Here is a 27,378-nt window from a genome sequence, read left to right on the forward strand (position 1 = left end):
CCTGCAGCCCAGAGAGAACAGACAACAAAGGGAAGGTTTTTCCCAATTTTAAGAAGTTTTAGCCCTCCCATTGGCTCTTCTGGTCAGGTGCCCATTTTTTTTTTTATTTTTTTTTTTTGGTGGTGTATCTATGCAGGGAGGCTTTTTAACCCTTTGCAGGTAAAGCAAGCAGAGAACAGCTACCAAAAGGGGTTTTACAGCTAACTGGCTGGCTGAGTGTCCCTAAAAGGGAGCTGCCCCGCCACCCCCTTCATTTATCACAATGTATTTGGATACAGACTGGCAAACCTAGTGAGGAGGGCTTTAAACTAGGTTCAAAGGGGGCAGGTGACCGAAGCCCACAGGTAAGTCAAAAACATGGAGACCTCTGAGAAGGGTTGGAATTTGGAGGGAGTGTGGGGTGTTATAGCAGAGATAAATGAGAGTCAAGACAGAACGGGGGGAGGGGAAGAAATCATATCAATATCTTAGATGTCTGTATGCTAGTGTGAGAAGTAAGGGGAATAAGCAGGAAGAACTCGAAATGCTAGTAAATAAACAACTATGACATAGTTGGCATCACAGAGACTTGGGATAATACGCATGACTGGAATATTGGTATAGAAGGGTACAGCTTGCTCTGGAAGGACAGGCATGGAAAAAAGGGAGAAGGTGTTGCCTTATATATTAAAAATATATACACTTGGACTGAGAGTGAGGTGGAAATAGGAGACAGACTTGTGAGTTTCTGGGTAAGGATAAAAGGGGTAAAAACAAGGGTGATATCATAGTAGGGGTCTACTACAGACCACCAAACCAGGAAGAAGAGATAGATGAGGCTTTTTTTAAACTATCAAAATCATCCAAAGCACAGGTGGTGGTGGGGGACTTCAACTACTCAGACATCCATAGGGAAAATAAAACAGCAGGGCACAGATTATCCAACAAGTTCTTGGAATGTATTGGAGACAATTTTTTATTTCGGAAGGTGGAGAAAGCTACTAGAGGAGAGGCTGTTCTCGATTTGATTTTGACAAATAGGGAGGAACTGGTTGAGTATTTGAAAGTGATCATGAAAAGATAGAGTTCCTAATTCTAAGGAATGGTAGGAGGGAGAACAGCAAAATGAAGACAATGGATTTCAAGAAGACAGACTTTAACAAACTCAGAGTTGGTAGGTAAGATCCCATGGGAAGCATATCTAAGGGGAAAAACAATTGTAGACAGTTGGGAGTTTTTCAAAGAGACATTATTAAGGACACAAAAGCAAACTATCCCACTGCGTAGGAAAGATAGGAAGTATGTCAAATATTCAGCAAAGGCATGGGGATGGTGCAGTGAAAGATGATTGAAGACAGACATGAAACATTCCAAGGAGATGTAAGAAGGAAAAGCTGTTTTCTCTATAGCTAAAGAAAACTATATCAGGTGAGTTTAAACAACTGCCATCTTGATTTATATTTAGGAATATTTAGTATCAAAGAGTAATGGCTAACTGTGCATACAAAAGTACATCTGTGTGTGCGTGGACCATAATTGTGTGTACAAATTGGCTAACAGAGCAAGCATACAGCCTCTCTTCAGTGTCAGCAACACATTAGGAATATTACAATTAAAAGTGCAATATGCTCATCTAAATATGTTCAATTGGAGGTCTCCATATAGAAAATCAAGGGTTTTACTAATGGAACAGACATCACATAAATAAGCAAATCCCCATGGACTTCAATGAGAGTTGGCTCAGGCCCTCAGTCTTACAGCAGAGTTTTTATAGATCATTTCAGGGACTTGTAATTCTAATCCTATTTACAAAAAAGTAATCTGCTAAAATCCAACTGGAGAAGTGGATCATCACTGAAGGTATCCTCCACTATAATTTACATATAAGTTTTCCTGTGAACAAAAAAAAAAAAAGACAATAAAAAATTGAAGCATATAAACACTAAGCACTCACCCAAATATTTTGAAACCTTCCAATCATAAATTTACTAACAAAACCCTAAATATTAGAAAGTCTGGGAATGCACAGGCAATACTTCCAGCCAACCCCCACCTGTGGTATTTAATGGTCAGTTCTATTACCCCAAATAATTGTAGGCATCTAAATAGCCATTTTAACCTAAATTCTAAAGCCAAATTTTAAATAAAATTAGACACTTACTCAAGCAGAGTCCATGCCTCAAAAATTTCAGCCTCAGATAATTATTCAGAAAAGTATTAGCATGTGAAAATAGGAAGTTGTAACAAACTATTTTGAAACCTTCATTATAATGGGTGTTATATTAAGTGCCTGTTAAAATTAACTCTAGAGATGCTAGGACAGAGATGCTAATTTTCCCTGTTACTTTCTTTGAATTTTTAGTTTTCCTTTAAACTTGACACATCACTCTACTCATTTGCTTTCTAGATAACACATGCTGACTGCTGTGGATATATAGAGTATATACCACAGTGTAAAGGTGATGTAACCTCAAAATGTAATGCTGTATGTTTTGAGGGAGAAAGTGTAGTGTTTGTTTAATGTTTTGCATGGCAATATTTTCTTTTTACTGTGGTTTCTCCTCCCTGCCCCCAGGAAAATTCAGCTTTTCTGACTCTGCCATCCACTAGAGATTTGGTTATATAATAATCCCAGTTTTGTAAAAGTGAAGCTCTTATCAGAAAAAAGCACTACTAGCATGCAATTCCTCAGTAAAATAACTACTCTGCAGAACAAAAATCTCACCAGCTATGAAGTGCCTTTAGGGTCACATCAGTTCTACTGCAGATTGATTCAAATTCAGTATTTTGCGCCTAAGGCTGTGTTTTAAAATTTTGGGACAAGATTCTAAAAGGAGGAGGAAATCCACACAGTAATTGGGTTTGGCAGCTGACTTGTGCATAACAAATAAAGTACTTGTACATGCAAATAGGCAGATCCCCTATTGTCTCTTCTTTCTAATGTATTCTTCAACACAACATACCTTATTATTTCTCTCTTACCAGGTGCTGCCATTAGTGTGACTCAGATCCTTTGGCTACACACTGGCGGCCAAATTAATAATTTGGAGTTTGATTCTTTGACCCACCTTTAGATAGCTAACAAAGTGTTAAGAAAGTCACCAGTCACTTAAATAAATACTAGGATTTATGTATTGGTCTACATTCTCCAACGTAGCTGACAAGCAAACTATTCTTCACAGCGTAACCCTATGAAATAATTATCCCCTCTGTGATGCTGAGACTAGAACTCATTTTATCAACCTCAGCCTGTCCTCTAATGATTAGACATGCTGCCTTTATATGTATCTGAAAGGAGAATGTGGAATAGATTATTTTTTAAAAAGTCATCCCAAACTTGTTGCAATTGATATGTAGTGTATGTTTTTGTCTGTATTACTCTGAATTTTTCTGCACCTTTCTCCATGAGAAAGCTAATTTAGAGCCTAACCCTGCATTTCCTTTGCACACACAAATTCCTTTGGAGTTTATGGGGACTTTAGGATGAGCAAGGAATGTAAAATCATTCACCTGAATTGGCTATCCTGTCTGATATTATATTAGGATGGAGTAGTTTAATCACTTTGTTTTATATTGACTGAATATTCTGATTGCAGTTGATTTGTGTATTTTTATTTAATATATCTTCTCTTGAGTTAAATTGTTGCCTGTATCTTAACTACAGTCTCTTGATTACTTCAGTGGGAACTTGACTGAGCCCTGTGAGGAACTCCCAAGTTCAGCATATGGAAGGCTTGCAGGATCAGCAAAAAAAAAAAATCCTGTCATATCCCATACACGAGTTGTAAAGTGAACTTTATCTCCAAAGTACTGGTGGCTTTAGTAGCTTTGACATGAGCTTCAGGTTTGGGATTGTGGTTCCCAGGCTCCGGGAGGAGTCCTGCATTCACAGCTGCCTAGAGAAACACCTCCCTCTCCAGCTAGCTCCCCAAAGGAGCAAGAGAAAAACCCAACAATAACCTGGGCTAGAGTAGAAGGGGGAAAGATGAGGGCATCCACAGAACCAGCCTTCAGCTGAAGTCAAGTTGAGCAAGGAAAATTGTATACTTGAATGTTTCATGGCAAAAGGTACCAAGGGGGAAGGGAGCGGCTATGGGATAGGGAGCAAATAATGATTTTTATGAATATCATCTATGGAAGGGGTATGGGGTCTCTGAATGCACTTAGCTCCATAAAAGCTTTTATCTTTCACTCTCATCCACAATCAAAGAAAACTTTGAATAGAGGGTTAATTGAGCCATTGTATACACAGAACACAGCAACTTTTATATTTTGCTGCCAGGCAAATAAACAGTACAACAAAAACCGTAAGTAGCCCACAGAGGAAAGACTGAATTTTAGTTTTATGATAAAGTAGCATTAGCTATGAAGTTGGAATGTTTGTCTAGCACTTCATCACCTGAACGTGGTCATTTTCTGTTAGTCTTTGGCTAAAATTTCTCTTAATGTGTAAGAGAACAGATTTATGAAGTGATGAATTTTAGGCTATATGTACACACACACTCAATGAAAGTTGGGGACCTAACTCCCTTGGCCCCTTTGAAAATCCCAGCTTACAACTTCAATAAAGATGTAGACATTTGGTGAAAGGAACTATTAGTCTTAAAACATAACACCTTTAAATAAGTAGTTAGAGTAAAAATATATTATCCTATGTTCCTATTGAATTTTACACTTGGAACTGTAAGTACAAGATAAAGAGAAATGTAGAAATTTCAAGTTTAACTTTTGTTTTTTTATTTCAAAGTCATAAATAACAGTGGTTTCATTTTTTACCCTGTATTGATTCCCCCCTCCCAAACAGGGTATGAAGGTACAGTACCAGTTCCAAAAGGACTTCAAGTAAATCGTAAGATGACAAAACTAATTAAATCCTTGGCTGGCAGTTGGATCCTCTTCATGTTTTAGGAAAAGCATTTAAACACCCCTCCCCAATTGCTGATTATCACTTTTTTCTGCCTTTTAGCAATTTTGTCTGTTGTATTTTATAGGCTATGGGAAAGATTCTTAGCAGCATCAAACAGGACTAACCTGCTTCTCAGTCTTTTACTGTACACAAGCACAGCAGCATATTAACTCAAAATCACAAATGGAAAAAAAACAACTCAGTGGCAGTGTGTCCACAGGTGTTTCACAAAAAAGTTTACTAATGTTTGTGTGTTCAATTCTCTGCAGATAAAATGTTTGCAAATACATCAGTAGTAGTCCACAAACATTTTAAACACTTTACACAAGGATTCAGTAAACAATCAACATTAATAAATAGCATTTCCTCCTTCAAAAAGTCAATTTTTGAAGAAAAATAAAACATTATATTTGGCTTGCACACAATTTTGGTGCACTTTGAAAGGGTCAGGTTGAACATTAAAATCTTGAAAATGAGCACCTGCTCTTATCTACATGTTTTACCTAGTAAACAAATACAGACATCATGGCTTTCTATTAAAATGTTCAAATAATCTATTAAGAGCAGGAGTCCAAGGTAGGAGCACTGCATTAAAATCCATTGCCTCTGACTTTTAGCAATCTAATTAAAATAAAATACCATGTTTTCTTTAAACTTAAATTGAAGATTGTTTTGTGCTGCTGTCTTGTGAGCCCAGAAGCTTTAGCCAAAATGAACCTAATTTTTGAAGTGAATGGATGGCCTGTATTGCAATTTCAGAGTTCTTCAATCCCCTCATGATTCCTGTTGGGTGTTCTTCTGTGAGGCTTTTCCCTGAGCCATGTATTTACTGGAAAGGCTGCCTAAACAGAAACCAAAAAAGAAAATGTCACTTTATTGAATTTGTAACCAAGTAGAAAAGCAATGATCTGAACACAAAAACAAGCCATGCTTCCAAAATCTTAAGTGTGCTCCACATTTTATGTTCCACTGTAGGGTGAAAGAACAAACTGGACACACTTGGTCTGAGCCAGATTAGATTCAACCATGGTAAACTAAAGATTGACACCTCAACCTCTGACTTTCAGAGGGTCAGGGAACACCTAATTTCCCTGTTGAAAGAGCATCAAGCACCCATCTGACAAAAATCAGACTGCTATGAGGTGTCAAGCTTTGGGCAGGCAAAAAACAAATAACCACTAGTCATTTTTTAAAAGTTGGCCATAATACCTGATTAAAATTTATTTTTTTAAGCAAGTGAAACAGATGTGTAAGGGGGTTACTGTCCTATTCTGCTTTTAACACAGAATTCACAGCATGGGGATCTGGTGCAAGTATAGCTCCCTTACTAGGGGATCTTTTTACCTTTCAGTCAGGCAGTGGTTTGCGTTGTTTTTAAAGCTCTCTCTTGAGCTTAACTATCCTTTGTCATGATTGGCTGCTGTCTCCTACTCTGATTGGTAGTTGGTTTGTACAAAAACTGCTTTAATGCCCTGGCCCCTAAGAAATTTAGAAATCCAGAGGATCAATTGAGGGTTATTTAGGCTTTCTTTGAGGGAGGTCTCATATATGATCCTTGAAAGGAACACTCCAAGATATATAAAAAGACCCAAGTAGGCAGAAACAGGAGGACAGAAGGGAAAGGAACTGATACAAACAAAAATAGTGTACTCTGCTGTCACCCCCACACCCCAGTTCCCCCATAAAAAGCAAACCAAATAACTATTGATTGTAAATAAAGAAATAAAACTAACCAAAGTAGGGGAGAGCTGAACTGCCTCCTGGTTCTGCTGCCAGAGGGAAAAGCTTCTGGTGGACAAAGAGGCTGGGCTTAGCCCAAAGGGTGCTAGCAACAAGTCTAAACTGCCTTCAGTATCAACACAGAAGACAGAGCTCTGTAGGTACTGTAATGTACATTAAGAAATTCAAGTTACAGTAGATTCTGCTTATTAGCAACCCCTTGGTCAACAGCAAAATGTTGCCATTATCCAGCAGCTGCCAATAAGTGGAAGGTGGGTTTGCAAGGCTACAGCTAAGGAAGGAAGTGCTTTAAAGTACATTCCCTGGCTGCAGTCCTGCACCTTGCCTGCAGGTAGGTCAGCAGCAGGGAGAGGGGGCTGCACTGTACTTCTCGCTGTGCTCTCTGGGGATCACGACTCAGCACATCCCACTGCTTCCTTCCCTGGCTGCACCCCCTAGCAAGCTGCAGCCTGAAGAGCACAGGGAGAGCTACCATGCAGCTCTGGCATCCAGCTGCCCTCCAGCTACTGCCCTCAGGGCCGGCCGCTCTGGCCGCCGGTGAGAGCGGAGCCGCGGCGGGCTCTCCGCCCTCCACCCGGCGCTCTGGCCACGGGGGAGAGCGGAGCCGCGGCGGGCTCTCCGCCCTCCACTCCGCCCTCCACCCGGCGCTCTGGCCACAGGGGAGATCGGAGCCGCAGCGGGCTCTCCGCCCTCCACTCCGCCCTCCCCCCGGTGCTCTGGCCGCCGGGGAGAGCGGAGCCCCGGCCAGCTCGCTGCCCTCCCCCCGGCGCTCTGGCCGCCGGGGAGAGCTCTCCCCCCAGCGCTCTGGCTGCCACTCCGCCCTCCTCCCGGCGCTCTGGCCGCCAGGGAGAGAGGAGCCGCGGCGGGCTCTCCGCCCTCCTCCCGGCGCTCCGGCCACCAGCGGAGCCGCGGCAGGCTCGCCGCCCTCCCCCCAGCACTCTGGCCAGTTGGGGAGAGCGGCCTGCGGCCGGGCTCAGTACCCTCCCCTGCCGCGCTGGGGGGGCGGGGCGGGGCGGCGGGAGGCTTTTTTGCCTGGGGCGGCAAAAAAGCGAGAGCTGGCCCTGACTGCCCTGCCCCCCCTCAGCTCGCAGCCCCTAACCTGCCTGCACACAAGGACTGCACAGGAGATTTGCAGGCAGAGAATGCATATCTTCCCACTTTTTCCTCTGTGGCTGCGGTCTTGCAAACCTGCATGTGTTGGGTGCGCTCAGCATGTCCCAGTGCCGCCTCCTCTGGCTGCAACAGTGAAAACCTGCCTGCAGCTTTCTTCTTAAAAAAATGTTCTTGATAAGCAGCATGCTGCTGCCAATATCTGAATCCCACTAACATTAAAAAGTTAATGGGACAGGATTGGTCCCCAGCAAAATGTTATTAATCAGAAGTTAATATCTGCATTGCTGTTCAGTGGAATCTAATATACAAACCTGTTTGGGGACTCAAGAACACTTTTCCTTTTTGTTTCTTTTTTTCCTCATGTAAAAGTATTCCCTAAAAGAGAGGCATACAGAGATAAGCGAACATATAAAATTCAACTATTAGGCAGGGAACAGTTGATTGGATTACAGATAAACAGCGTTGTACCTACAAAAAAAAAAATGTGTACCGTAGTTGAAAACTTGAGCCAAATTGTAGCTTGCTACTGTAAATGGTAGTAAGTATATTTAAGAAGAACGTGATTCAGAAAATTATGCAGTGTTTACCTGATTTAGTCTGCCAGCATGTTTAACAGCACTGGGTGAAGAAGGGGATCCACACAGACTTTCTGACTTTGATCCGCCTGAGAAATTAAAATAAAGTGAAAATTTACTGAAAAGGTAAAAATAGAATCTCCAACAACTGATCATTATCTCTAAAAAGACACTTGTATGCATGCCTCCCTCTCCCCCATCACCATAGTATCCCAGCATCTCTCAATCTTTAGTGTATTTAACCTCAACACCCTTAAGAAGTAGGGAAGAACTATCCCATTTGACAGAACTTAGGCACAGATAGAGAAGTGACTTGCCCAAGGTCATACAGGAAATCCAAGGGAGGCCAGGGAATTGAATCCTAGATCATAGAGAACACTTCTGGGGCCACACAGAAAATTTCCAGAGTACAAAAGATTTTTCAGCACGACCACCCTCCCCGCCACACACGTAATGATAGGCAACAGCCACCTCTCTGTGATTAATGTAGTTTACATATACATTCGACAACCTCATCACCACACTTATATGCTAGAAGTGACAAAGGTCAATATACAGCAGGTCACCTGGACTGAAAAACAGCTGAAGCTGCTCCCACAGCAATGAATACTTGAATGCAGTAAAATATATTTTAGTGTCTTCACTCTCCCTACATCACACTTCAGAGATGGGACAGTAGAAGTGAATTTTTAAGAGGAATGTGAATGAGGTACGAGGAAATCAGACCAATTAGGTTTTGGAAGTGAATTCCAAGGATAGGGCACAGGATTTAAGAGAGACCTGGAGAAACGTGAGAGATAAGGTGGCACTGGCAGAATGTAACTAGCATTGGCAGAATGAGTGGGCAAGGGGAAATGTGAAAAAAGACACTGTCAAGGCTTTGCATCTCTGAACTAAGTAGAAGACGTTTACATCTGATGCACAGTGATGTGGAAAACTAGACAAGTGACTCAGAGTCAGAAACTGGGTGCAGCATGGATATGAAACTTCATTTCAGATCTACTTGGCTAGAATCCTTGAACACCTTTTTTTCTTCTTCACCCAAGCTTGATTAAGAAAAATACATAGAAAAAATTAGCTTTAAGCTGTTAACATGTATATTTGTGCCATTTGTCTTCTGCCAAAAGGATTACATTGTTGGTAGCATACTCTCTTGAGGTAGAAAGAGTGATGTCATCCAACCTTATTCTTGTAAAAAAACGCAAGACAGCTTTCTTACTAGGGGCAAGTGTACACAAGAAAATTAACTCAACCGAAGTTAGGTCGACATACAGCCACCGCAGTAATTACTGCTGTGGTTCATGTCCACACTATGCCCTCTGACAATGGTGTGCATCCCCGCCAGGAGTGTTACCACCAACTTAACTGTGAGACATTGTGGGGCACTGACAGCTGGAGCCACTCCGGGGTATCAGAGCAACTCCAGTTCTGAGTCACTTGCAGGGCTGGCAGCTTTAGTTGACAGCCAACAGGTGATGTAAGTAATGCAGTATCTACACAGACACTACACTGCCCTAATTACATGGACCTAAGAACTATGCCTCTCTCACAGGTGGAGTTGTTAGGTCGGTGTAGTGGGCGACTTACATCAGCGGGAGAAATACTGTAGTGTAGAACAGGCCTGATTTGAGAGACTCCTCATGGAGACGATTGGTATGACAAATGCCACTTTAAATGGCCAGGAAGAAGAGGAACTTTTTTCAGTGGCTTTAAATACCCTGGGAGCTTATGTAAAGGTTCCAAGGAGGGCATCTTACCACTCGGGAGATACTGCAATTCTGTATTCCTTCAGAGGCTAGTGATTAATGAGGGGGCACCCCCTCACCTTTTCTACTTTATACAAGTCCTACAAAAAGTGGAAACTAGGTCAAATTACAAAGGATGAATATAAACAAATAACACAAGTGTATACAAACAAAATTAGAAAGGCCAAGCCACAAATTGAGATTACCTAGAGACGTAAACAGTAGACGAAAATGTTCTACAAATACATTAGAAGCAAGAGGAAGACCAAGGACGGGGTAGCCCTGTTACTCAATGAGGGGGGAATAACAGAAAATGTGGAAATGGCATAAGTGCTATATGACTTCGTTTCAGGTTTTCACAAAGAAGGTTGGTGGTGATTAGATGTCTAACATAATGAATGCCAGTGAAAATTAGGTAGGATCAGAGGCTAAAATAGGGAAAGAACAAGTTAAAAATTACTTAGACAAGTTACAACGAAAACTCCGGTGGCACCTTAAAGACTAAAAAATTTTTTTGGGCATTAGCTTTTGTGGGTAAAAACCCAACACTTCAGATACATCGAAAGCTTATTCCCAAATAAATCTGTTAGTCTTTAAGGTGCCACCAGAGTCCTCGTTGTTTTTTGTAGATACAGACCAACACAGCTACCCCTCTGATATTAGACAAGTTAGAGGTCTTCAAGTCACCAGGGCCTGAGGAAATACATCTTAAAATACTCAAGAAGCTGACTGAGGAGATATGCGAGCCATTAACAATTATCTTTGAAAAGTCATGGAAGACGGGAGAGAGTCCAGAGGACTGAAAAAGGGCAAATATAGTGCCCATCTATAAAAAGGGAAATATGAACCAACCAGAGAATTACAGACCAGTCAGCTTAACTTTGGTACCTGGAAAGATAATGGAGCAAATAATTAAGAAATCAATTTACAAATACCTAGAAGATAATAAGATGATAAGTAACAGGCAACATGGATTTTTCAAGAACAAATCGTGTCAAACCAACCTAATAACTTTCTTTGAGAGAGTAACAAGCCTTGTGGATTGGGGGGAAGCGACAGATGTGGTATATCTTGACTTTAGTAAAGCTTTTGATACTGCTTTGCATGACCGTCTCATAAAACTACAGAAACACACCCTAGATGGAGCTACTATAAAGTAGGGGCCTAACTGGCTGGAAAAACGCTCCCAGAGAGCAGTTATCAGTGGTTCACAGTAAGCTGGAAGGGCATATCGAGTGCAGTCCCTCAGGGATGAGTTCTGTTCAATATCTTCATCAACGATTTAGATAATGGCATAGAGTGTACACTTATAATGTTTATGGACAATACCAAGCTGGAAGGGGTTGCAAGTTCTTTGGAGGATGGGATTGAAATTCAAAATGATCTGGACAAACAGGAGAAATAGTTTGAAGTAAACAGGATGAAATTCAAAAAGGACAAATGCAAAATACTCCACTTTGAAAGGAACAATGAGTTGCACACATACAAAATGGAAAATGACTGCCTAGGAAGGAGTACTGCAGAAAGGGACCTGGGGGGTCATAGTGGATTACAAACTAAATATGAATCAACAGTGTAACACTGTTGCAAAATAATAATAATAATAATAATCTGGGATGTACTAGCAGGAGTGTTCTAAGCAAGACACAAAAAGTAATTCTTCTACTCTACTCTGCACTGACTAGGCCTCAACTGGAATAGTGTGTCCAGCTCTGGGCACCACATTTCAGGAAAGATGTGGACAAACTAGAGAAAGTCCAGAGAAGAGCAACAAAAATGATCAAAGGTCTAGAAAACATGCCCAAGAGGGAAGATTAAAACAATTGGGTTTGTTTAGTCTATAGAAGAGAAGACTAAGAGGGGGGGACATAACAGTTTTCAAATACATAAAAGGCTGTTACAAGGAGGAGGGAGAAAAAGTATTCTCCTTAACCTTTGAGGATAGGGCAAGAAGCAATGGGCTTCAATTACAACAAGGGCAGTTTAGGTTGGACATTAGGGAAAAACTTCCTAAAATTCAGGGTAGTTAAGCACTGGAATAAATTGCCTAGGGAGGTTGTAGAATCTCTATCATTGGAGATTTTTAAGAGCAGGTTAGACATACACCTGTCAAGGATGGTCTAGCTAATACTTAGTCCCGCCATGAGTGCAGGGGACTGGACTAGATGACCTCTAGAGATCCCTTATGATTCTATGATACTACATCTCAGCAGGATGAGGAGGAAAGATCTGTCTGTTCAGGAAATTGGAGAAGGGATCAATCCAGCATACTAAGACTCTTTGGCAATTGTCTTCTCTTTCAAGGAGGAACTGGCCTCATCCTAGGTGTTCCATGTCAGTCTGAAAGTCCTCCCTGAATCAGTGGTCTTTGAGAAAAAGTAGCATTGCCTCCACAAGATAATGACAATGGCTGCTGCAGGAAATGGATCCCCTCTGCCTGGCTGCTGATTTGAAAAGCTTCATTTCCATATCCTGTTGAGTAGTAACCACTTTGTGCTTACTGGGAATTGTTTAAAACAATTTATGGGGGAAGCATTTATGTCAAATGCTTAAACTTATTCAGAATGCAGTAGTTTAAGATGATGAGCATAGCTCTGTGGCCAGCCTTCATGGACGTACGATGCACTGAAATGGAATCTAAAGTTTGAAAATGGAGCTAACAGGAATTCTGAGGGAAGTGGAAACAGCCTCTGGAAATAGGAAAACTAATTCTTCCCCACACACAGGCCCAGATCCTCAAAGGTATTTAGGCACCTATGTTCCATTGATTTCAATCTAATTTAGGAGCCTAAATACTTTTGAGGACTGGGCTATGCAGCCTGTTTTCTGGCTCTAGTGGAAATCATGTCTAGCCTTTCTAGGCAACAGGGAGTGTCCTTAAGGCAGGCAGACGACTAAGAAGGGAAATTGGACAATTGCATCCTGTCCCCTTAAAAAAAGTAGCATTCAGTACTATGTACGCTCAGTACATTTGATGAGACATTAATCCAGACCCATTTAGTCAATCTCGTTAAATACTCCAAAATTATAGGGTCTGTCTAAGATGTCTTAGAGTGTATTTGGGTTTCATACCTGCAGCTCCTTTATACTGTGGGCACTCCTTTTTAATGTGGCCTTCTCTCCCACAGATAAAACAACGTTTTTCTCTTAAGTCCCTGTCCTCCTGCCGCTTCCACTTCTCTGCTGACTGCCTGGAAGCCTTGTCTCTTCCTGTGTCCATTGTTGCCATCCCTAGTTTGTTTTTCTGAGGTGTACATAGGATCGTTCCTTCCTTCATTGAGGTATCTTTTTCTGTGGTTTTATTTTGGGTTTCTTTGTCCTCTTTGCTTCTTTTCTCGTTGTTCTCTATATACCTTTGGTTTTTAATATCTTCATGATCATGTCGTCGTCTCAACCTGCAGAAGCAAAACAGTGACAGAAAAGCAAATAGGCTCTGTCAGTAGATGGAGACAAGAAATCTTTAAGAAGATTTCTGCAACATGCAACAAAAATGAATAAAAGTATCTCTCTTTTTCCTAGAAGTCTACATGGTGGGAAAACCAACATAAAATATTAAGTAAATTTAGTAATCTTAATTTATGTACTTAAGGAAAACTTTCTGCTGAACTCTAATGGAAAATATGAGCAATATGTAGTAAAGCACCACCATACAATCAACCATGGTTAAAAAGCAAGACATCTTTACAACCAAAGTGTCTAACTCTAGGAGTAATTTTCATGGATTTTTCTAATCTAGCTGTACAAACTTCTTCCTTTTTACAAAACCCTGAATATAAAGTGCTCAGTCCACAATTTAATTGGATTAAATTTGTTCAAATTTGGACTGACAGCATTATTATACAAATAAGAAAAATTATATTAAAAATTAAGGAAGAATGACATTTAGTTTAGAGCTCAGTTGAGTGCTCACACACTATATTCAAAGTTTACTTTAACGCTAACTTGGAATCTAACAAAGACAATTAACTATGCACAAACAAGTTTAATCACAATATAATAAACATCTAAAATATTACTTAAGGTGGCAATGGCTGCTGCAGTCCATCCACTTAAGAGAAAGGCTCTAAGCAAAATGCTAAAAAGAAATTTAATGGCATTAAAATTCGAACAAATTGTGGTAGTTTAAAAAATTATTGTGTTCCAGAACCACTTAGAGGCTTTTGAAAATATACCCAATATTCTTTATTTGCGACTTCTGCTATGTTACATTTGCTTAGGCACAGGATGCTTGGTTCTTAACCTAGATGTCTCAGCAATATCCATTTCACAATTCACTAATCAAATATAAAACAATATACAGAAAAGGATACTTCAGACAGTCTCTGCTTGTGTTCCTGATTTGCTAGCTGCCAAGGAAGTGTTTTGTTGCTGCTTTTTTAAAGCTTGTTGAAGATCTTCAGGCCAATTGGTTCCACAGAAAACAGGTTTGTTTCATGTCTTTAACATGGATAGGAATACCACTGAGTCACATTTTCCCTTCAAGGAAAGCATTCTGAAGGAGGCAATCCCTTACTGCAATAGCCCATGTCCTTGGAGTCAGATGGTGAAGAACATTATCTGATCAACACTGGACTATTTTAGCGGTTCTGCTCAAATTTTCTAACTAGAGGGATGAATCTGATTTCTGTTACTTTTACATTTCTATCAGTAATCCAAGCCCCTTAAACACTGGGCCCTCCACTGTGTCAATTTTCACTCTCTCTCGAATTCAACATCTCAAAAATTTATACGAACCCCTTTGTATTCCTCCACCGGACTCATAATACACATGCCTGGGTTTGACTTTTTTGGGCTAACATATTTTCCATTCACCTTCAACTAAAGCTTTTATGATTTCCTCCTCTTAAATTTATTTGATGCTTTTCACCATTTTATGATTTTCCATCTTTACCTGCTTCAGTGGTGATTTCTACATTACCCATTTTAACTGCAAGCTCAGGGAGTTTACCATCTAAAGCCCAGGGTTCCTTAAAATATCAGTTTAGCATTTGTCTCCTGTAGTAATGACTGAATCTTGAACATGTTTACCAAGTCCAGGAAGCCTTGCTCTTGTGTGTAAACTAGGCTCTGTTTTAGGGAGCAGATATCTAAACTCATGTTGTGGTGCCTTTTGCTTGCTTTTAGGCATCAGTAATCACCACAACACGTACTTTGCTGGGAAGCTCTTGGATTCCATAAATAGAAGCTATTAAACAAAACATATAGGAAGTTTTCATGAGCTCTCTCTCCAGCACAAAGCTAGTCAGCTTCGCATTCAGATTCTCTCCAACTAATGCTATTGCTTTTTAAACCAGCGTGAATATTATCCCTAAGATAGCAGAACAGCCCATTGGGTGAAACATGTATTTCAGAATTTATGAAATAATATTGCTATACAAAAACACTAAAAGACATTGAGACAAGTAATAGGAGTGACAACCCAACAGAAGTTAAAACAATTCAAAGTTAAGTGAAACACTTATTCTCTGTTTAATAAGGGAAAATGCTCTGCAATGTCAAATTACTATTTCTACTCTAGAATTACTTAAGGAATCCACCTTCCAAATAAAGGTAAAGAGCCCTGAACTACCAAAAACACAGAACCCTTAAAAATATACATACTTTCTCCGCATGGGACAGTCTTTCATGAAGTGCCCAATTTTACCACAAATTCTGCAGCATCTATCATTTGGGGCCAGTTCTCCTTCTGTCAGGACTTCTGGGTCAAAGAAGTATTCCTAAAAGGAAAGAATGTAGTGTTGTGCACCTACTTTTTTTTTTTTTTCCTTCTTCAAGACTTGGAAACCTAAGCCAGCTATGATTACACATAGCCTTTTTGTTGATCAAGGGGGTTGGGGGGGAAAAAAAAAAAACAACCGACAAAGCTATTGCTGCTCATTCGGGGTGGATTTATTTTGCTGGCAGAAGAGCTGTCTCCTGCCGGCAAAGAGTGCCTACATGGGAGACCTTTCAGTAGGTGTGCTTTGTATCACTCTGTTATGGTGCCTACTGTAGAATCAGGAAGGCCATTACCTGACCGCAGCTCTACAAAGAACTCAGTTTAGCCTTCTTGACCTCGTTTTGGCTATGAACGTTCTAGTCTGAATGAGAACAAAGTTACAACCATGTCCCACGCTCTGAAATAGGACTGCAAGTCAGAGCTGTATAACATGGTTACAGGTGAGGGCTTGTCCTAACTGGCTCTCTGACGCACTGGCTGCTGCTTTGCTCTAGGACAGCCTGTTTAACACAACACATTTTAGACTAAGCTGTTTGGGACAGACTACGATTTACTCTATGCTTGTACAATGGAGCCCCAACCTGGTTGATGTTACCAGGTGCTGCCACAATGGAAGTGTTAAAAAAATAAAACAATCCATCAATAACTTATAGCAAAAGCCAAAAGAACCACCACTATGGAAGTTACCACTGAAATTTGAAAGGAAACTCTCTGCTTGCCATGCATAAATTACAATAAGTTCTTAACAGAGTGCAATTGTTTTCATCTGAGCCATGTGTGAAGCTTCACAGTAGCTAAGGGACTTCGATACCAATGTAGAGGGTGAATGAGTTTGTATCGCTATATTCTAAAGACACTTACCATTTTTGAGGGATATTCCTTAGGAAATCCTTTTATTGGGGTACCAAATACCCTTCTGCCATTGATAAAAGCCTTCATTATAAAATTTGTCACTAAGAAATAAAAGAAAAAACTTAATTGTCTAAATGAACAAGACCCTCAGCAGATTTGTGCAATGCTTGTAGACCGGGTAACTTACTTTTTCTTGATAAGCCAGCTCCAAGATTGTGGTTCAAATCAAAGGGATCTGTGTGAAGAAATTTGTAGGTATTACTAAAGTTCATATGAAAGTGAAAGATTAATTTAATTTATGGAGATACCCTATCTCCTAGAACTAGAAGGGACCTTGAAAGGTCATCAAGTCCAGACCCCTGCCTTCACTAGCCGGACCGTGAAGCAAGTACTGATTTTGCCCCAGATCCCTAAGTGGCCCCCTCAAGGATTGAACTCACAACCCTGGGTTTAGCAGGCCAATGCTCAAACCACTGAGCTATCCCTCCTCCAAACTGATTAATATGAACACAAAAACAATCTAATGTTGCTATTTCTGATGCGGAATCATTACCCTGGAATTGATTTCTCCATATACTGAAAGAGAATATATTCAAAAGACAGAATCTCAGCAGTCCAGCTATGAACCAAATTGACCAAAATGTTGAAAAAGAGCAGTTTTTGAAGGTGAGAGGAACCCCCCCACCACCACCTTTCTATCAAAGTTAGATCAGCTAGAAAAATAATGTCTGCACTGACAAGATTTCCCACATATTGACCCTGACACAACAAAATTTCCTGCATATGGACCCTGTTGAAATACAGCACTTAAATATTTGGTGAACTTAAACTAAATTTTACCTCAGAGTGATTATTCATATGCATAAAAGCTAAGCAGGTATTTACATATTTTGCTGGATTAGGGTTTCGGTCTTCTAACAAAAAGGAACTGATTTAAAACATAATTCATTGCATCATTACAACATTCTGCATAATGCTATACAAAAGCTAACTGAAGAAATGTTTCAGCCAGGCAAACTGATTTTAATTGACAGTTAATATTTTCCAAACAAGGGATACGATTATAAGAACTAAGTGGAGTTGGAGTAGAAGCAAGCTAAAAATCAAACAGATTCTGAAGAACCAGGAAAAAGATTACAGAGTGAGACAGACAGACTATGGACTGAATTCCAGTTTTCTTAACCATTCTGATAGTCAGCCCCCAAACAAAAATGATCCTCTCTAAACAATGATCTCCAAACAAAATAAAATGTAAAATTCGCTTTTCAACTTTATTTCAGTTGAAAAATAAGGGCTAAATTCCAACCCTACTGAAGTCAATGGGGGTTTTTGTGCCTAATTTCTGAAAAGTCAGGATTTCACTCAAATCTATTTAGGAGGAGGAGATCCTAATCCAGCAGGATGAAAGTGAAAAACAATATGCAAGAAGAGCAGGTTCATTCAAATGGATTTTTAAGCAATTCCATACATCAATGAGCTATGTATTAACTCCTACAATACCTTCAATAACAATATATTTGGAGGTCCACTGCTTCTTGAAAGTTGTAAGCAGATTTTTTCTTCTGATGCAGATAACATGTTCTTTGAAATCAAATTCTTCTGTGTAGAAGCGGAGAAGTCCCAGCCATAGCTCCCCAACAGATTCAGTGTTTGAACCATAGTCTGGCCAACAGGCTGGCTGGAAGTTAGAACAAGAAATATTTTCCTCTGAGATTCAGTGATTCAGACAGATTAAGCAAATGCACATTCATAATTTGGGAGTGTTAAATTACACACAATTGTGGTTATACACAAGTTTGGTTTAGAGAGTTATTCTAAATCACTTTCCATCCTTTTATAGCTTGAAGGTTAATATTCATAACCAAATTTTGCTGTTTAAATGGTTGGTAGGTATTCTTAGTGTGAAGATTAGCAATGTGTTTTTTAAAAAATTTACTGTTTATTTTTGATAGCATGCAACATTGATATATATATTGTTAATTTACATTTAGGCTGGGTGCCCCTTCAACATGAAGTTATTCCATTGAAGAGTTGTGTCGCCTATCATCAGGTGGGGAAGAAGGCAGCAGTCTGGCACATCAGCAATTATTCTTTAACAAACCTGATATGATTACTGTTGAATGCAAAGCATTCAGGTTTCGCAAAAATATTTATTCACAGGTGTACTGGTCTCTTGTACTGTAAACGACTAACTATGTTATGGTAGCTTGACAGCACAAAACTGAGATTTTCACACATTTCCATTATATGTCAAATAATTTTAAGTGAATGGCTTTATCCCCTATACTACCTTGGAAATCTCAGCTTCAAGTGTTTTAATAAAATCAGAGATTTTGTATTTTATTAGGCTAAGCCAATAAATACGAATATGTACAGTTCTACACAAAAGTTTTCTGGCATGCCCTTTTACAAAGAAGATACTCTGCTTTCAAGTTTCATGCTTGGCTCTCTGTCTTGAATAATGTTATCCTTTTCTCCTCTAAACAAAATATCATGTCCTAAGGCACCTGGTTTTAGAACAATATCTGGCTTCATTTAACAGCTGAAAAATATTTAGCAGATTCTTTTAAGAATATTATCAATATAGTTCTAAACATGTTTGGATTACTAAAGCGAGATGCTGAAGTATCGCTTCACATTTCCAAGTGTAAAGGCTGACACAGCTATGTCCAATAATAGCTGACATTTTATATAACTAAATGATAAGTTCTCTTTTTCAGCCCATATGCAAAATATATTAGCAAATGTCATTGTTAGTAACTAGCTTTTACATTCATCTACTGCATTTTTTGAATACATGCCTTACCAGGAGTTAGTTCACTTTACAGAGTTATTACACAATAATGCTATGTCAGAAAAGTGAATATAAAAGACTCACCAACTCATCTATTTTGTCAAAGAAATAAACATTCCAACCATCAACTAAAATTTCAGGCTTCTTTGGCTCCTTGTAGATCTAAGAACGGAAAGTTAACTAGTCAGCGAATGGCTGTTCAGACTTGATGTTTTTGATCCCTATTTTGGGTCAATAATGCACACAAAAAATTTATCTGGAACCAATTTATTTCTTGACATACGGTACCTCTTGGAGAACAGGAATGACTGGTGGATTTCGCTGCTGAAGAAAATAAAGCACCATAAGAGTATATGCATAGGAGGAAAGGCTACCTCTAGATGCATCTCCAATGTCACACATCTGGAAAGAGAAAAGCTAATTATAAAACTTTTTACTGTGGGTGTTATCACTTCCAGAATGCCTGAAGTAAGTGTTACTCACCTTTGTAAAGACCTTCATTGTGTAACACAGATATTTTACTCTGGAATCAATCGCTGCATAAGAGGACAAGAGTCTTGTGTTATGCAGGGCCTGTAAATAAATATGGAAGTCAAGTGTGGGAAACAGGGAGTGAGGCCGAAAAAGTGGTAGTTAGCTAAAGCCTCTGATCAGGGAGGCTTTGAAAACGACTTATTTACTTGAGAGGAGCACAGACCTACAATGATTCACAACCACTTGGCTCGAAAATCTTGCATATGTATGAGGGCAACTCACGCGGTTAACTAAAAAAATTTTTATTGCACTGTTAAACAATAGAATACCAATTGAAATATATTAAATATTTTCCAATATTTTGTTTTCTATTACAACACAGAATACAAAGTGTACCGTGCTCATTTTAGATAATTTTAAATTGAATTTGCACTGTAAATATGAGAAACAAAACAGTATTTTTCAATTCACCTCCTACAAATATCATCGTGAAATCTCTATCATGAAAGAAAATATAAATGTACTTTTTTTGTTACATAACTGCACTCAAAAACAAAATAATGTAAAACTTTAGAGCCTATAAGTCCACTCAGTCCTACTTCTTGTGCAGCCAATCGCTAAGACAAACAAGTTTGTTTACATTTACGGGAGATACTCTCCTTCTTATTTACAATGTCACTTGAAAGTGAGAACAGGTGTTCACATGGCACTTTTATAGCTGGCGTTGCAAAGTATTTATGTGCCAGATATGTTAAACATTCATATGCCCCTTCATGCTTCGGCCAACATTGCAGAGGGCATGCTTCCATGCTGATGACGCTTGTTAAAAAAATGTGTTAATTAAATTTGTGAGTGAACAACTTGGGGGGAGAATTGTACGTCTCCTGTTCTGTTTTACCTGCATTCTGCCATATAGTTCATGTTATAGCAGTCTCGGATGATGACCAAGCACATGTTCGTTTTAAGAACACTTTTACAGCAGATTTGACAAAACTCAAAGAAGGTACCGATGTGAGATTTCTAAAAATAGCTACAGCACTCAACCCAAGGTTTAAGAATCTGAAGCGCTGTCCAAAATCTTGAGAGAGACAAGGTGTGGAGCATGCTTTCAGAAGTCTTAAAAGAGCAACACTCCAATTCGGAAACTACAGAACGCGAACCACCAAAAAAGAAAATCAACCTTCTGCTGGTGGCATCTGACTCAGATGATAAAAATGAACATGCGTCGGTCCGCTCTGCTTTGGATCATTATCGAGCAGAACCCATCATCAGCATGGACGCATGTCCTCTGGAATGGTGGTTGAAGCACAAGCATGAATCTTTAGCACATTTGGCATGTAAATATCTTGTGACGCCGGCTACAACAGTACCATATGAACATCTGTTCTCACTTTCAGGTGACATTGTAAACAAGAAGCGGGCAGCATTATCTCCTGCAAATTGTAACCAAACTTGTTTGTCTGAGCGATTGGCTGAAACAGGACTGAGTGGACTTATAGGCTCTAAAAGTTTTACATTGTTTTATTTTTGAATGCAGTTATTTTCTTGTACATAATTCTACATTTGTACGTTCAACTTTCATGATAAAGAGATGGCACTACAGTACTTGTATTAGGTGAATTGAAAAATACTATTTTTGTTTTCTACAGTGCAAATACTTGTAATCAAAAATATACAGTGAGCACTGTACACTTTGTATTCTGTGTTGTAATTGAAATAAATTTGAAAATGTAGAAAACATCCAAAAATATTTAAATAAATGTTATTCTATTATTAACAGCACAATTAATCGAGTGTGTGTGTGTGTGTGTTTGTGTTTGTGTTAAGTGCGCTGAATTAAAAGGGAAATGCTGCAGTTATTAGGAGTGCAGCAAAACCACTTATCTAGTTCTGCACATTAAAACCGATTTTATTCAGAAAGGAAGTGTTCATTAGGAGAGTGGGGTTACCACCTGCTCTGGTGGGAGGAGCTTATCAAGATTTTTAACTTTCATCTGTTCACAAACAATATGCAGAAGCATCCAAAAGGATAATACCTCAGAATAGTGAAGCATGAAGCTACTACTGTAGGCATGCTGTAGAGCATAAATTCTGGGGCAGTTCCTAAACCCACAATCCAGATAATCTAGAATTAAACCCCTCAGAGTTAAAAAGCCTTGTGTGGCTAGATTTGAATCAGGTAAAAGGAAGATTTTTTCCAGCTAATATTTTCTACCTTTCACCAGCCTAATTCTCCAGAGCATAGCGTGCAATGGAAAACTACTTATTTTATAAGAGATGAGACAGCCCTGATACCTTGACAATCCCCACACTTAACACATGCAGCTATGGTCTTCTCTCTGCTCAGGATGTTACTTCTTTCCCTGCAAGTCCGACAAAAGGATCAATATACTCCAAAACACTGGTGTTTGCTATTTTTAAGCTAACTAAATTTACTATCATCTTAGCAGAAAACGGCTGCTCTGCCTCCTTTGACTTCACCTAGAAAGAGTCAAATGGAGGATTAGAACCTAAAAATCCAACTGGAATAGGTGATTTATAATCGTTATCTTACCAGTGTATTATATAAACTGATGTCTACTTCAAGACCGCTTCTCACATGGAAGAACTTGACAATTGGCACTTTAGCAGTTGTTATTGGCAAGACATTTCTTAGACCTAGGAAGGAATTTGGGCTTTCACTTTAATACAACAATAACGGTATCAAAACTACCACCAAGAGCTTACAAAAATTTCAGCAGATTTCTTTAAAAGCCTGTGGGCAGATATCAAAGCTATCTTTTAACTCTGCATATTATATATATATATATATTAAAATAAAATAATTTATTTTATATATATCGTAAATTAATTTATATTTTAATATTGATTTTAAACACTTTTCATTATTCATAGCATTTCTGGCATTAGTTTTCACTTAACGTTAGCTGAAAACTAAACTGTTTAAATAGCAAAATAGCAAATACTTATCTGGTATAGAGTGAGTTAATTTTAAAATGTATGAAATCCTCATGAAACGGCATTTAAATGTGATTTACAGGAATATATTGTTACATTAAACTAATGTATAGTGTGTGCCATCTTCAGCATTATTAATATTATTATTATTACTTGTCAACAAACAAATAATGGATATGTAAATACAAACCTATAACCACTGTCTGAAGGTCAAACTTGTAACTTACAACTTGTTTTCATGTATGTTAACACAGTATCAGAGTTTAATTTAGGCCTGTTCCTACAAACCTTAGAACACTTCAATGGCCTAGTCATGCAATGAAGAGCTACAAATGTTCACAATCTAAGTTCCCAATCCTGCTAACTAATGCACTAAAGAGTTCAGTGTTATCTTAATATCTGTGTACTTATACCCTGAACCTTCTGACTCCATAAATAGTTTACAAATTCATGTACACAAAACTACCCACTCTTATTCTCTAGAAAGTTACCTGAATGTTTCTTAAGTACTCTTGCTAATTCTTCAATTATTCTTATGCAATCAAGTCCCTGAAAAGGAGAGAAAAAAAAACATTTCAGTGCACTGATAATATCTTGTGCCAACCTCAAAATTCTAGAAAAGCTACATGTAATCATTACTATTAGAACGTGTCCTAGCCAAGCCATTTCAGTTGATGTGCCATTCATTGCCTGTCATTAGGCTTAAAGCCATATCATTAAAAAGACACCTAAATTGTACACTGAGCGGCATTCATACCAGACAGTTTCAAAATGCAAAGTATGTTCAAGTCAACACTAAAGGATACCCTAATGTTCTTAAAAGAGTTTATAAACATGCATTTAAAGCATTTGCTAATTTATATCAACGGAAAAGAAAGACTTGCTTCTTTCTCACCCCATCTTCTTTTTCTAGCTTACCATGCATCAACACTGTGATGCTGAACCAGATGTGCCTCATTCATTTCCATGTCAAACAATATTATCACTTCACTGAAGAATCCATGAATAAGCTCAGTGGTAAAGGAAGAAAATCTTAAATCAGATTAGCTGACTTAGCAGCAAGACACTAGCCAATTTACTTTTTTTGGTAGAAGTTCTATTTACATTTTCAGCTATTGTGCAAGTCCTTTTTGCAAAAGGATGTCAAGAGACAGTGTTCACAGCAACAATAACTGTGTCTATAGAATACCAGTACAAGTTATACAAAAGAGCTCTAAGTCTACCTCAGAAGTTTCCAGTCCATCAACTGTCATACAGATATCAAGGTCACTTTGTTTGAAGCCAAAGCCATTTTTTGATGAGCCAAACAAGTTCAACCTGGTTCCTGTAAAGGACATGATACTATAACTACATCTGACATACCATCAGTCCAGTTTTAATAGCTAGGGTCTGATTTGGCCAATGTTGAACACCACTTTCCTGTAATAATGGACTTTACAAGGAATATTTATTAAATATAGGGCATATTTCTTGATTTTCTATAGATAACATTATACAGTTACTGGTCTAATTCACTAAATTTTAAGAGTAATAAATAAAAGGCATTTTTGTCAAAACAATGACTAAACAATACAGCAAAATTTTCAACATTTTTGGCATTAAGAAAAAAAGGTTTGTGAACAGTAAAAAAGCAATCTTGTTTTAAAAGGGTCACTGTCAATTTGTATTTTTGGAAGTTGACTAAGCTGAGCATAAGGTAAACCACTATTTAAACAGTATATCCTGAAAATTTCCTTTTGTCAGTTTTCTATAGAATGAGGGCTTCTCTGCTTTCTTACTGATGTTTAAAGGGCTCTTTTCAGGAACGAAGATACTGGAGGGGGAGGAGAGAGAGAGAAAGCGCTATAGCGATACATTAGGTGCTGAAAAATGAACAAGTGTAAATTGAAAAAATCCCTCCCCCAATATATTCTTTCAGTTAATCTTAGGTGTTCTTTATAGTCAGAGTATGCACAAAATGTTCATATTTCAATTTGATTTACAAGATGACAGTATCCCTGCAACGTCTCTTTTCTGGCTTTTGTTAATTTTTGAACAACTTTAGTATCCTGCAGAGGCCTAGGGAGCAGGTGCAGTAGTGATAGATGATTTTCAGGCCCCTGTAGCGGTCTGAATAGTAATGGGGATTTGGATTGGAAAAGAGCCTGGAAGTAACTAAATCAGTGATTAGCATAGCCCCCACATCCCTACCCTCCTCTGGTGACAAGCCACCAGTCTTAGCTATAACATGAAAATTAAGATTAAATATAAAATTTAGGATGAATATCAAAGTTAATATATTTAACTGACTTTTCACAGATTTCAAGGACAGAAGAAAACACTGTGATAATTTAATGTGACCTCCTGTATAACCATGATACTTACAGTGTTTGAGTAGTTCAGAAATAATGAATTTAACTTCATGTCACCCCTCTGAGGTAGGGAAGAATCCCCATTTTACAATTCGGAATGAAGATACAGAGATTAAGAAATTTACCCAGGATCAAATGGGAGTCTGAAACACCCAGGAAAAAATTAAATGGCATACTAACTAGATTATTAGCACGAGAATTTGAGCTAAATCCTTGAGGATCTGGATAAGTGATACAAGAACTCTCTTCGGGTTAAGACAAGTCTTTACAGGTGCAACAATCTTCAGCCAAAGATTCCACATCTAGCCTGCATACAAATTTGGCAAGACTATGAACTGAAGCCCAGGTGGTTACCCTATATATTTCCAGAAATGGAAACCATAGCTCCAGTCTACTGAGCTTTGCTGATAGCCAAATGTTATGCCTCTGCTTTAGAATAATCCGAGAGCAAATTGCTCTCCTGAGCCCACACAAGATAATATGACTGCCTGTAATATATAGACAGTACATTTTTCTTTCTATACTGAGAATAAGGGCAGAAAAATAAAGCTATTTCTTAGATTAACTGAAAAGAAAGGGGATACTTTTGGCCTGATCAAAATTCCAAGATGGTGTGACAGGCGTTTCAGAAAGTCTGTAGCGGTCTTACAAGAATGAATACAATGACTGAAACAGCGAAGCTTGACTGACAAATTTGCAACGAAAATGCTAGTTATGAAAGTTTTTTTTATAAAATTGTGATTACTGGTTTCTTAAATGGCTGTTGTTCATTCCTGTTGATGTCATGATCTTTTCACTATTTCTCACCAACAGGATGTAAAAAAAATAAACTGACATATTTTTGGAGCTTTTTGTTTGTTTTAAGAAAGAGCACAAGCTCCAGGAGGGAGGGCATAACGTATGAGGTGGAGAAATCAAGCTGTAACAGTGAGCTGAGATTATTGCAACAGAAAATATTCCAATTTAATTTAAAGTCATATAGTATAATCTTAAGCAACAGAACAGAATATTTTAAGAAGTTTAAATTAGCTAACTTTGTTATTTATACTGGTACAATGAAATTGTTGAAAATATTAAAAAAGTGGAACTTGGGGAAAAAAAAACAACTAAATACGAGTATGAAAGAATCTACACAATTACCTGGAAACTCCTGTCTGATGAAGCTTTCCAGATTTTGCCGTATATGTTCACGAGCCTGATCCTCTATAATATTTGGAGCAAAATCTTCTTTAAAAAAAAAGCCAGAAACACACCAATTCAGGCAAAGTATGTAAAAACATTGCCACAGTTAAGTGACAGGAAGGGGAAAAAAAAGGAAATTGATGTGGGAGGGGAAGAGAGGGAGGAGTAGGTGGAAGAAGAAAAATACTAAGTCAAAGAAAAAAAACACATTAGGAAAACAGTACATTTTGTCCGGTCAGAAGTGAAGGGTGCCATATTGAAAGACCAAATAAATGGGGGGGAAATGGTTCCAAAAATCTGAAATCAGCATATTGTTCTTTGTAGAAATATGTTGCCTTGTGCTTTCAAACAGCAGTTTCTGGTAATGAGATACAAAATACCACACAAACAACCGCACTAAAGAGTGTCGGACAACATTTTTTGAAAAAGGCTGACTCATATAGGCTCTGAAGTCTATGTGTAGATGCCTAAATTTCAAGAATATCAAATATCCAGCAGCTTTCATTGACTCCATGTTTAATTCAAGGAGTCATGAGATCAGCCTACACACTTTGGATTTTTACTCTTTGGAGGTACAATTTAGACTTATGAATGTAACAATATCAGGTGCAATTTAGCAATTAAACTAATGTCATTACCCTATAGAATCTTACCTTTTGTACTAGTTTTGCTACTTTCAAAACCCAGCTCCACTGATACTATTGACCTAAGAGAATTCCCTACAGTACTATTAAAATCTAGCTAACTAATTCATATTTTCCACAAACATACTGAAAGAGTGCTGTATTGATGACTTACTGTAACACTGGATGCAAACTTGATCTAAAATATTTGAAAACTTGGGTGTCAACGCTGGCAAAGGGTCTAGCTCAATTTTTTTGAAGTCTTCTGGACAATCCCTCTTTAGGTGACCTTCTCGTTTGCACAAGCTACATACCACCATAGGAGACTGCGTGAATAGAAAGCAAGACATTTTTTTAAATCTATGGC

At 38.6% G+C, this 27,378-nt stretch overlaps 1 protein-coding gene across 3 annotated transcripts in view; it reads right to left on the reverse strand.

Moving 5' to 3' along the window:
• Positions 1-4,692: 4,692 nt before the first annotated feature.
• TUT7 (terminal uridylyl transferase 7) overlaps positions 4,693-27,378 on the reverse strand; it is a 48,248-nt gene continuing 25,562 nt past the window's right edge. For 2 of the 3 annotated variants that reach the window (XM_034773639.1, XM_034773640.1), the window contains 16 exons: positions 27,187-27,337; positions 26,347-26,433; positions 24,079-24,179; positions 23,347-23,404; positions 22,452-22,555; positions 19,907-19,996; positions 19,712-19,825; positions 19,508-19,585; positions 18,130-18,307; positions 16,817-16,864; positions 16,639-16,730; positions 15,660-15,775; positions 13,131-13,453; positions 8,326-8,402; positions 8,050-8,113; positions 4,693-5,727 (listed from right to left, as the gene is read on the reverse strand). In XM_034773639.1, the coding sequence (XP_034629530.1) occupies positions 5,660-5,727; positions 8,050-8,113; positions 8,326-8,402; positions 13,131-13,453; positions 15,660-15,775; positions 16,639-16,730; positions 16,817-16,864; positions 18,130-18,307; positions 19,508-19,585; positions 19,712-19,825; positions 19,907-19,996; positions 22,452-22,555; positions 23,347-23,404; positions 24,079-24,179; positions 26,347-26,433; positions 27,187-27,337 (1,749 nt within the window). In that variant the 3' untranslated portion in view covers positions 4,693-5,659. The remainder of the gene's footprint in view (positions 5,728-8,049; positions 8,114-8,325; positions 8,403-13,130; positions 13,454-15,659; positions 15,776-16,638; positions 16,731-16,816; positions 16,865-18,129; positions 18,308-19,507; positions 19,586-19,711; positions 19,826-19,906; positions 19,997-22,451; positions 22,556-23,346; positions 23,405-24,078; positions 24,180-26,346; positions 26,434-27,186; positions 27,338-27,378) is intronic. The other variant, XM_034773641.1, reaches the window with a different exon arrangement.

The sequence above is a fragment of the Trachemys scripta genome, chromosome 6, assembly GCF_013100865.1.
Source record: "Trachemys scripta elegans isolate TJP31775 chromosome 6, CAS_Tse_1.0, whole genome shotgun sequence".
NCBI lineage: Eukaryota > Metazoa > Chordata > Testudines > Emydidae > Trachemys > Trachemys scripta.